General features: G+C 34.5%; 1 protein-coding gene and 1 pseudogene across 2 annotated transcripts in view; one reads left to right on the top strand and one right to left on the bottom strand.

Annotated features, from left to right (window-relative positions):
• The window catches only part of ADGRV1 (adhesion G protein-coupled receptor V1), a 524,455-nt gene that overhangs the window by 424,973 nt on the left and 87,055 nt on the right, over positions 1-12,427 (bottom strand). For both annotated transcript variants that reach the window (XM_073887989.1, XM_073887998.1), the window contains 5 exons: positions 8,152-8,332; positions 7,047-7,249; positions 5,631-5,760; positions 2,247-2,327; positions 732-871 (listed from right to left, as the gene is read on the bottom strand). In XM_073887989.1, coding sequence (XP_073744090.1) covers positions 732-871; positions 2,247-2,327; positions 5,631-5,760; positions 7,047-7,249; positions 8,152-8,332 — 735 coding nt within the window. The remainder of the gene's footprint in view (positions 1-731; positions 872-2,246; positions 2,328-5,630; positions 5,761-7,046; positions 7,250-8,151; positions 8,333-12,427) is intronic.
• Positions 9,048-10,068, top strand: LOC112820459 (small ribosomal subunit protein uS12-like; annotated as a pseudogene).

The following is a 12,427-nucleotide window of genomic DNA, read 5'->3' as shown; positions in this document are numbered from 1 at the left end:
CACACACACACACACACACACACACACACACACACACACACACACACCATATAGAGTTTCATTATTAATGCTGTTCACAAATGTTTTGGATTTTCTTTCCTTTTGGGAGAGAGGTGAGATAAGATTGCATTTTTCTACCCATTAGTGTTATGCATGGCCATGTGACTTGCTTTGACCAAAAAAGAATAAGTGGAAATGTTACAAATCCCTTCCAGAAAGAAACTATAAGAGCCAGGATGCAGTTCTCCACATCTACATTTTCCCCTCCGTGAAGACAGAAGCACCTGCCAAGATGTTGCCACTGTGATCCTTGATCCCTTGATAACTGGTGACAGCCAGTTAAGTTAACAAGCCAGCAAGTTAAGCTGGAGATACACCATGAGTGGAAAAACAAATCCTTGTCATATTAAGCCTCTGAGCTTTAAGAGATGTTTGTTCCCACAGCCTAAGTGAATTAATACAAAATCTATATAAAATAATACTTGTATGGCTCTACTATATTCCTGAGTCAGGATTCCTCAAAATCATAAGACAAACTTAGATGCAAAACTACATACAAAGACAAACGTCAAATCACTATTCAATTATCAGTTTGTATTGCGTGTACCACTAGGCTCGTTCCCCTGTATCCAAAAAGGAAAAAAAAATAACATAAAGGACACCTTCATAATACAATAAACAGTTTTAAAAGAACAGAAAGTGTTTAAGAGTGGAGGGAAAACTGTACTCACATTTAATGGAACAATGCTGTACCCATCTTCCGGTTCAGTTCCGCTGACAAAGAGTGACTCGGGGCTAAATTCAAATATACCATGAGCATGGTCAGAGGCTGCAATTGTCACCAGAATTTGCGAGGCCACTCCTAGACTGGCTGCATGAATAAGTTCCAAGAAATAGCAAGAAAATGTTAATAAGTAATTTACAAACCAAAGGAAAAGCCAAGGAACAACTTTTTGAAAAGAGTTGTACCATTCATTGAGTACGTTCTAATTTGTTTTAGAAAGAAAGGCAGACACAAATGGTTGCCACACATATTCATGCTTTTATGACCTTTCTCTATTTTGGCACCAATGTGATATACAAGTGCTGTATAAGCACTTGGAGATGAATAAGGAAAACTTGTTTTTCTTTTTCTGCCCTATGAAAGAGAACATTCTTCCACACAGAGTATATGAGGAAAGTCTCCCACGACCTTTGCTGACCTCAGAAGAACATGAGCCAAAATGACTCTTACCTTTATGAAATAGTTTTCCTATGATTTTCATCAATCTGACTGAACAGATTCTTGGTTTTTAATGTGCATTAGTTCTAGGCCTGTTTTTTCATCACATTATGATATTATAGATCTACCTTCCCTGGACTGAAACACTCCAATCTTGTAACTAAATAGGTGCCAATATCTACAGAAGTATTGAATTTTTTCCTAAGAAGTATGTTTAACTTTTTGTTGTATTAATATATGCAGACAAGAAAATGAACAATTCCAAAAGTAACTGAGTAATTAAATACAGTGGTTACATGAGGCATTGATGAAAGTTAGGAATGAGAGGAGTAGGAACATGAGTTCTAACCTTAAAACATAAAACCTGAAATTGTGATAAAGGAACATTTGAGGATTAGAAAAATTTCTCCCTTGAGAAATAATTTTCTCTCAATACAAAAAAAAAGTATTTAAGGTAAAAAGCTGAATCATGCTTGCATAGGAATCTACTTCAAATGCATTCTCTTTTCAGTATTCTCTCCCACTGACTGGCAACTTATTCTCCCCATTGTCTTTTTAATTTCTTTTTTCCCATCTGCTTTGCTTAAATGCTACATATAAAGACTGCTGGCTCCTTTTATAAATAAAATAAGCATGACGGATTTAACAGAAAAATATAAATGTTCTATTTCTCTTTTTTTAGATATTCAAAGCTATATAAAATATTTTTCAAAAATCATTTTATGAATGATATTCAAGCAAAATTTCTATTACAACTAGAATCAGGAAACTGTATTGAGTTCATACAGAGGAAAGTCTGGGCTTTGGAGGCAGGCAAAGACTTGATTCTGGCTTGATCACTTCCTAGCTGGGTAACTGTACCTCAGAGCAAATAATACTTTATAAAGTTACTGCTATGGTTACTGAGGTAAATATGTGAAGAACCTGCACATAGTAGGTGTAAATAATTGGTTAGTATTGTCTCTAAAAAGAAAAGTTAAAATAAAATGCAGACTAGTAAAAGGGCCTTGGAACAGCTGCTTACCATGCTTGTGAATAGTTGGAAGGAAGAATTCCATGTCCCCGTCACCACTACCACTGCCATCAACCCTAAAGAATTCAGTCACTTCACAAGGAGACACAGAGACACACCCACACAATACACATTGACACAATGAGAAAATGGAGAGCTCTTAAAACATATCCAGAAAAGAGGAAAATGTAGTAATAGTCACCCAATGACATGCATTCTTCCATAGAAAATAAATTATTTGAAGTGGTAAAAGTATAACACTCATCAAGCTACTAATTTATTAAAAATTCATCCATAGCTTTAGGAAATACTCCATGTAAGTTGTAATTGGTATCTCCCATTTCTGTCAATTTAACCAGTGTCTTTTTAAATCACTTATTTAAAATAAATGTAAATTGTTTCTAACATTTTAAATATTTTTAAAATATTTGTGCTTGTGTACAACCACACAGTTAGGCCTGTATGATTATGACTATGGCAGAGTCACCTTACTGCTCACCACAATCAACTCAAAAATTAGGGAAATGCACCTAACATTTCCCTCCAGCCATATGTTCAAATTCCTACTTTATTTACCATTCTCAGACTTGATCACCCTTTTGTCACTGACATGGTAGTAAGAAACCTAGACAGGCAGTCTACAACAATCTGTTTCAGGCCTGGTTGTGAAAGATACCCACTATAAAATCTTCAGCAAGTCATTAAAACTCTTGGTACCTCAGTTTCCTTGCCTAAAAAATGTGCTGCCTTCTACAGAACTGCTCTAAAGACCAAATAAATAATGTAAAAAATAAAGTACTTGGCAATGTATAAGAACTATGATAAAGAGAAAGTGGTTTACCTTCACTTCCAGTACATCTTAAACCCTGCCCATTAATTTACCAAAAGTTTGCAAAGATGACAAGAAGCATAGTGATGGCAGCAATGGAGAAGAAGAAGAGTAAGAGAAGCAAGTCTACATCCAGCCCTATGTGCTTCTACTAGTGTCCCTGATTGACATGCTAGTTTAAGATCTGCCCTGCTCTTCTGTTCTTCCCCACAACAGGACTGGGATACACCAGACATGAGAATTTATGGCACCCCAAATCTGAAATCACCTTAGAGACTTAAGATGCAAAATGAATTTTAAGGAATATCCAGTGCATCCCCCATATTATCTACAAGTCATGAGAGAGGATAGTTCAACACCGATGCATTCTGGCTAACATAAAACATCTATGCAGGTGGCTATCTCATGTAGAGTAGGTTTTAGAGATAAAACAATATGGAATAACAGTTGCTCCCTTGCCCCTCATAAGAATTTAGCTCCTCACAATACTGCACTTCTTAGACAGTCCTTAGCTATGACTTGGGGAATAGAAGCCAGTGTCTAGATTCCTTTACCTCCAATCCCAACTCACTGAGGGGAAAAGGAGATTCTCTGCCACTAACTATTGCTTACTCAGAGTCTGCAAGATTGGTTTTCAGCTGAATACTCATGCACAATTAATACCTAATAATGCATATTCTACAGATAAGGGAAGAAGTTTCTACATAAAATACCAAGTATCACTATGATCAGAAATATTACTTCTGAAGAATACTTAATGTTCCTTATTAATCAATAATGATCGCTAACATTTTCTCTCTTATGTAAGTATTGTTAACTACAAGTGATACAAAGAACAGCTTTTCAAATGTTTTATAGTGACCCCTAATTAATGAAGTTGTGTCATGAAAATATGATTTGGAGATGTGACGACTTGTCTCTGGAGGACAAACAAAGCTGGAAGTTTTACATGCCATCCTCCAAACAGGCCATCCAGAATATTTTTACCGCTTTATGCAGTCAACCAAGCTGTGGCGCTGTTTAATCATTTCCCTGGTTTGACCTCTTTTGCTTTCACTTGGGCTCTGGGAACACAGGGAAGGGAAATTTGTGGAAATTTTCCATACTTACTCCAAAGTCTCACGTAGTATAAGACAATTTTAATATTTCTGTTTTAATCTCTCCCTTTGGATGGCTTATATAGTATTATAACCTTCTTCATTAAAACACGAAGATAATAATAAGACAATAATACCAGGTTTTGGAAGGAAGAGACTGTCCTGCTGATACCATAGCAACTCTCAGTATCTTACATTTATATAAAGGGACTATGGTACATACCACATGCATTCTATAACACCCCCAGCAGCACCTAGAAATCAAACACATTAATACTTCTGCAAAGAAACATATATAAATAGTTCATCCAAATGGGATAAATACTATAAGTAGCATCTCTTCAGTGCAGATGAGTTTTGCCATGAAATGAATTCTGACTCCAAAAATCTTTGAAAATTGGAGATTTTCTTGGTTACCTATTCATCAAAAAAAGTAGTCAAGGCAAATGAGAAATCTGAACAAGTGATGTCCACAGTTCTGATATTTTGAATATCAGAATTGAGGATAAAGTACCATTGACCTGTTTTATTGACTCATAATAAATTATCTAAAATGGCCAGTTTTCACCTGGACTACACCTGGAGACAGCGAAAGGAGCTACCATGAAAACCGAAAGAGGAAGAAAGGAAAGACATGATTTTAGGGGCACTTACTATGAATGACAAATATAATTTGGTGATTCAGGGGGTGCCTGGGTGGCTCAGTCAGTTGGGCATCCGACTCTTGATTTCGGCTCAGGTAGTGATCTCAGGGTCATGGGACTGGGCCCACATGGGGCTCTGGGCTCAGCAGGGAGTTTGCTTGGGATTCTCTCCTTCTCCTCTCCCTCTGTCCTTCCCCTTGCTCACACAACCTCACTCTCGCTCTCTCTCAATAAATAAATAAATCTTAAAGTTTTAAAAAATAATAATTTAGTGCTTCAGAACAATTATACTATTTCATTCTAAAAGCACATCTACTTCTGGGGTTCTTTTATATGTATGTAAAGCAATATTTTGTGCTACATAGAAACATAATAATAAATATATTTCTAAATTAAAAAAATAAAATAAAAGCACTCTATTTGGAAAAGACCAATGGGTAGTAAAAGGGGAAAAAACAGCACAGTAGGTGGTGTCCTTATAATAAACATTAGAAATATTAACTTAGAATTAATGAAACCTCACAGCAAAAGTCTATGTAAATAAAACTGAGTTGAATATTAATTTCTAAAACTAATATTCTAAATTTATGTAGAGAGATGGAAATCTTTTTACCAAGAAAAAAGTGACTATCCATCAAAAACTTTCTACCATATATATCTTAAATAATTATTAACCTTCAGGGTGCTTTTTCCAAATTCTGGTAATTCACTCATTTAAAAAAAATGGTTAACATTGTTTCAAAGGATCATATTTCCTTAATAGAATCAACTATCCTCAAGATGAATGAACAAGCAAATATTCGATACTTCTGAGTCACCAGCTTACCTCCTCCCTCCAAGTTCAATAACTCAACTTTAAAAGATTTTTCCAATTCAGGGACAGAATTATCAGTGATGTTAACAGAAATGTATTTGTATCTTTCTCCTGGTTGAAATTCTAAGGTACCAGCAACACTCTGAAATACAAATAAAAGATCTGTCCATTAGATTATAATTATTCTATATATTAATGTGCAAGATGAGAATGTCTTCTATGTCCCAAATTATTATAAATACTGAAACAGAAGAACATAAGTAAAATATAAACCTGAAAACACTTAAGTGGATATGAATAGTGTTTGATATAAATTCTAAATAAATATTCTCCAACTAAGTAAAGCAGGTGGATTTTTATCTCTTGCTTACCTATTCATAAAAAAAAGTAGTCAAGGCAAATGAGAAATCTGAACAAGTGATGTCCACAAATTCTTAAATTAATTCAATGAGATACACAAAACTCTTGCCCACATATATTTAGAACTGTTCAAATTGTATCACTGAATAATGTAAATACTCAGTGCATAACAATGGCATTTTCATATTTTCATTCTGAGGATTTCTCCAAACAATAATAAATATCAGTCTACTGAGCATTAACGTTTTCTTAATTATACTTGCAACTGCAATTCATAATATAGATCTCTCAACAGAAAAGTTCACACACTAGAGGAAAAACAAAAAGTTATTTAAATTCAAAGTTTTAAGATCTTTTTTTCTCCCAACCTCATTATCTCTTACATAAACTTTGTCCCCTCAAGTCATGAGAACATATTTTAAAGTTGTTTAAATTTTTCTAGGTTAGCTTGTGTGTACAAACTATATTTCATTCTCAGGAGCTATTAATGATCTTAGAGCTAAATTGAGAAACCCAAGTACCAATTTACCTAATCACTCATTTATTTATTTTTTTAATATTTATCAAATGTACATCATGTACATGGTACCATTTTAGATGTTTGGGATTCAAAAACAGCCAAGACAAATCTCTAGCTAGCTGGAGACCATTCTATAAGGAGTGTTAACCATGTAATGTAATAATTTGAATAGAATAACAACTGCTGTAAAGGGCATATAGTAAGCTCAAGAAGGAATAATTAACTTTGGCTAGAGGACAATCATCAATGGAGTAATTCTACAAGTCTTAACAACAGAAATAATATTTGACTATCTTAGGAAACCATCTTAACTTGACCTTAGCAATATCCTATACAATGAGCCATTTCCTCCTCCAGAAATATATTCTTCTCTGGTATTCCACGATATCACACTCTCCATTTTTCATTACCTTTCTAGCTCAACCTTTTTAGTGTTCTTTATTGATTTTAACAGTCTCCTTACAACCTCTAGAAACTACTGTTCATCAGACTCCCTCTAGACTCTTTGACAAGCGCACACACCATTTCCAAAGGATTAAGGGATTAACCTGGTAGTCCTCAGGACTGAATGCCGTCAGTGGCACCGTTCTAAATTCCGCCAGAACCCTCCCTAGGTGTCCTTGTGCCCGGACAACCAATAGTCTCACTTCTCCATCTTCCTCCTTCACAGTGATGTGTGGAATACTATTTGCAGGAAGGGTCATCGTGTCCTCGGGCTGAGGGGGCAGCCCTGTGGAGAACTGAAGCAAGCCTGCAGGACACAAACAGAGGCAGGGCATTCTGGCCCCAATTATCCATGGAAGAACTTCTTATTCGTTTGAAACAATCTTGCACAATGATTTTGATCGCCAGAATAAAATTCTGAGGGCTTTCATTGAGAAAAGACTTTAGTGAAGATTTCATTTACATGCTTTTGACACAGACTATGTCAGTAAGTTTTCAAAATGTTAAAAGTTAAAATGATAATTTTCCTTGTCTCTACCCAAAAAATCTCATATTTGAATCTCTAGAATTCATTCTTGGACTTAGAGCAGAACATGATTAATGCCACCTTAAAGGATTTGCAATACATTTAAGAAAAATTTAACTAAGAAAATTAGAGTTGAAGAGCCTCTCAGGTTTCCTACACAGACCTTTAAATAGTTGCTCTTGCTTTATTCCTACAAAAGAACTATTAATTTTCAATGTAGAGAAATAGTCTCTACTAGGACAGACATCTGTAATAATTCCCCAATTAAGAAAATTATCACTTTGCAGCTCAGACAAAAAGAAATTAATATAAACAGACAGTGATAACTCCACTTCTTGAAGCTTAATAAAATATAAGTTAGAAAGTACTTCAATTAGTTAGAGGGTAACATATCACAACAGGATAATTTTTTAAATAAAAAAGAACTTTGAAAGCCATGAACAGAAATACTTTTTTCATTTTAAATAATCCTGTATGTAATTTTAAAAATATATTTTTAAACTTCAGAAATTGATCTTTATATTTTCTTTTATAAACAATATCCCTCACAACGGCAGCTTAGAATTTCAAGAGCTTAGAAAAAGTTCTATTTCAATCATTTGCAAAAGTCCCTTAAGAAGTTCTTAACTAGACCAAGTACACCCAGAGAAGAGAGGATTATTTTTGCAAAAGGGCTTAGTTACCGTATGGATGATCACTAGCTTTGATTGTGATATCTGTTGTTTCCTTTTCGGGATCTATGCTTGCACCACTGGTAGGGGTTGAACCTAGCTTCCCATCCCCAGGAACTGCAGAAACCAGCGTCACACGGAAATACTCATTAAGCTCAGGAATATCATCATCAAGAACATATATATTCAGGACCTATAAACATAAAAATCCAGAGGCATGAAGCAATGAGGCATATAGAAATTACTTACCACTTACCAGAAGAAAATAAAATAGCCAATTAAGTTATATTTAATTGAAGTTACTATTTAACATGATCCATTTCTTAAACATTAAAACACAGAGAGAGAGAGAGACAAAGACCAAAGAAATTAATTATTTAAATAATGGGCATTGAGCAGTAACATTTTCAGTCTATAAAAATCATATTCATTTATTAACATCATACCATATATGATATATTGGTGTATCAATGTAATATCATATATTGCTTGTACCAAAGACAGTGGTATTACCAACCTCAGGGTATAGAGTTCCTAAATAAGGAACTGCATGTTATCTGATGGGATGTGGTGGGGCAGTAGGAAAGGGCAACATATACATGTCTAGTTCCTGCCTAGGGAATGCCTAACATACTCAGTAATAGCATTTTAGAAAACAGATTCACAATGGACCTTTAAAGTCTGGCACAAGCAATCCTTCCAAAAATTAGCAATAACTCAGCCATGTTCCACAAAATTTAGGTCAAAATTTGAAGTAAAAAAACAATTCCCCCTTCCTTTATTAACTGAATAAGCATTTTTTGACACCTACAATGTGTCAGGGTTAGAAATGGCTCCAGTCCCTAAGAGGCTCACAGTCTACTGTAGGAGAGAGATCCATGAAGAAAACATTTAAAATGCAATGTAAAATGCTAGTTAGTAGATTTGTTGTCTAGTTCTGAATCACAAAATACAGTTATTATAGTGTTTAAATAATATATTGCACATATTAAAAATGTTATAAGATTTCAAATAAATAAATAGATGGAAAATGTCATGACAGTTATGTACAAAATAAACAGACAAAAAAAACCCAACTCTACCTACAAAAGATTTTACAACAGACACGTTTTAAGCAAGTCTTAATGTATTAGTTGCAATTGTACATAATAATGGGAAGGGCATTCCAATTAAAAGAAACAACACTTGTAAAGGCACAGTGCATGAAAGAATAAGGCATACAGGGAACTGCAATTAGACTGCCACGTTGGAGCAGGAGATAAGGCTAGATGGATAATCAGGAGTCAGGTCACAGGGACCGTTTATGCTATCATTAAAAAAAAAAAATTGACTCTTGCTCAGGTCCATGGTGCCAGCAGGATCGGCAAGTGTTGCAATCTTTATACAGCCAAGAAATTCCATAGCCACTGACGAGATCAGAAGTGTCATGATAAACAGTACAAGAAAGCCCATTTGGGCATAGTCCTGAATGCTTTTAGAGGTGCTTCCCATGCAAAGGAAATTATGCTGGAAAAAAGGGTAGAAGCCAAAACAGCCAAATTGTGCCATCAGGAACTGTGTCAGGGTCCAGCTGATCAAGAATGGCACAAAAATCACAGCCTTTGTCCCCAGTGATGTTTGTTTGAATTTTATTGGTGTGTTTTAGTCTATTGTAGTTTCTGTTCATGAAAGAGTTTCTCCCAGTTTTTTATATGATGAACAGGTATTTTTAGTGATTTCCGCTGACACTAGAAGTAAACTGTTGATTTTATTCCAGAAAAATGATGGAGTTCTGACTGCTGTATTTGGTCACAAAGATTATGCTGTTGGTGACATTCCTGGAGTTTGTCAAAGTAGTCAATGTCTCTCTTTTGGCCTTATACAAAGGCAAGAAGGAAAGACCACAATCATAAATTTTGATGGTGAAAACATAACAGTCATAAATTTTCATATGCCAAAAAATTGGACTTTATTCCATAGGCAGTGGGGCAAAACTGAAGAATCATAAGCAGGAAATTGACAAAATGAGAATAAATACCATGGCAGAATGTAAACAGAGTGGACAGGGCAAGAAAGAATGCTAGAAGTTGAGCTAGGAGGTGAATGACCAGAAATAATGAGATTCTGAACTAACACAGTGACAGTGGAGATGAAGAAAAAGAGATGGATTTAAGATTTGTTCTGGAGATAGAAGACCCAGACCCTGATGACTCAGTTAGTATAGCAAGCGAGAGACAGAAAGGAATGAAGGGTGACTTCCGGTTTCTCCCAGAAACGAGAGTGACAACAAACTCTAACTCCAAATGCAATCTCCAAAGTACTAGTCATTGGGCCTAAAAGCATTTGGAGAACTTTTTTTTTAATGAAGTTTTTCTAGAGTTTGATTAAGTAGGTCTGAGGTAGAATCTGAATTTAGTTTTAATGTTCATTTTTATCAAGATTTTAAATAAGAAAGTAATATATGGCACAGCCAATATACTCAGAGGGGAAGTGCAAAAATGACACCTACTACCCAAATCATGTCATCGTTCTTGAACAAAAGGGAACAACATTTATTCTGAAGATTTAAAATGTCTTGTGCCTAGAAAGCAAGCTAACAAATGTTGCTTTGAAAAGTAACACCAAAACATCAAGATGTACATTAAAAATAAAGCAGTAAATATTCTTAAAGGGTTGAAGCATACCAAAGTACTCATTCATTTTAGTGAAATGAAAACCCTATCAAGGTATAAGTAAATGTATTTTACCTGGTAACTCAGTAAACAACAAAAAAATATTTACCTTTACTTTATGTTACTATATGTTATATGCTCTGCTATTTTCTATTCTATTTTTAAACTCTTCATCATAACTTGCTTAATTGATTGCATAACAGGCCATTTAAAGTAAACTTGAGAAACACATTTCCAATGTTCTTTTCTCTACTTTAGAGAAACACACACACACACACACACACACACACACACACACACACACTTTCCAGACTCCCTTGCAGCTAGGTTTTCAGATACGACTTAAGTATATTCAGTTAGTTGCACTTCCCAGATATCTGGAAGGCAGCAGCAAAGCGGAGGCTACCTTATTGCTGTGTGTGCTAGAAAGCACAATCATGGAGCACTAGTGACAGCTCAGCACCCCATCACTGGCTTGGTAAGATGGAGAGGCTGGTGTAGATCTAGCAGATGTGGTGTTACAAGCCAACCCCACTGTTCAATGTTATTATTTTGCTTTCAAAGTCAATTATTTTTTAAAGAAACTAAAGATAAAATGATAGAAGGAAATATTTTAAATAAATCTTGACAAGAGTATCTATAACTATTTTCCTGACCAAAATGTGATTCTTATCTCTTTAAAAAATGTGTATGAATCTACTTTATAAAACAATGGTTTCAAGTTATATTTTCATTTCATAGTTGGTAAATTTCCCAAGGGAAAATTTGTGGGATCAGCCCTGTTTTCTAAATAGAAACAATAAAGGGGACCACATACTATCATTATAACTTGATTTAAAAAAAAGAAAAGAAAAAGAACACTTTAAATCCAGAAGAGCAGTAAAAAAGAAAGCATCAGATTAAAACACAGTCCTTTAAATTTAATAATTTTAGCCTTATGAAAACTTGCTAGTTGTCCTAATTTTCCTTATTTTACCAAAGACCAGTAAAATATTTATCATGGATCTGCAGCCTGCTATTGGAGAAATTTTGTTATAAACTTTTTAGTCTCCTTCTTCCCGCAAATTTTAGAGATTTGATCATTCTTCTTTTCTATTAACTCTTCAAATCTGTCTTCTCTCAATTTTATCTTTTTCATCCAATGAACTCCTAAATCCCTTAGAAATTCTCTCAAAGATTATATTTGTATGCATTAAGCTATTTTACTAATTATCACTGATGACATATAAGCTATTTATATTTTTAATGAAAAATTATACTGATGTGAATACTCCAATATGATAGACTAAAAGAATGTTTAAAAAGATTCTGATAGAGGACACAGTCTCATCCCAATTTCACTTTCAAGAAGTGCCACTTATTTCTGGAGCACCTATTCAGAAATGGGATGATGGTTCACAGAAAGTTTTGATAAAATTGGAGATCACTTGTACTTTCAAAACAAAGAAAAATTACTTCATTTTTCCACATTTAAAAATAAAGTTGAGATTACAGTTACAAGAATTTCTCAGTGGCTAATTAGAAAGCAGAGTACCATTAAGAATTCTGCAGTTTCCCATTGTATCAGTAATAACAAAAACCCAAAATGACAAACCTTCAAGCCATACCATTTTTATTATATTGGGATTAAAGAACAG

This window comes from Callorhinus ursinus, unplaced genomic scaffold (assembly GCF_003265705.2).
Source record: "Callorhinus ursinus isolate GAN/ISIS: 27379988/994484 unplaced genomic scaffold, GSC_fseal_2.0 scaffold3, whole genome shotgun sequence".
NCBI classification, from domain to species: domain Eukaryota; kingdom Metazoa; phylum Chordata; class Mammalia; order Carnivora; family Otariidae; genus Callorhinus; species Callorhinus ursinus.
This window is presented reverse-complemented; position numbering and strand designations above follow the sequence as displayed.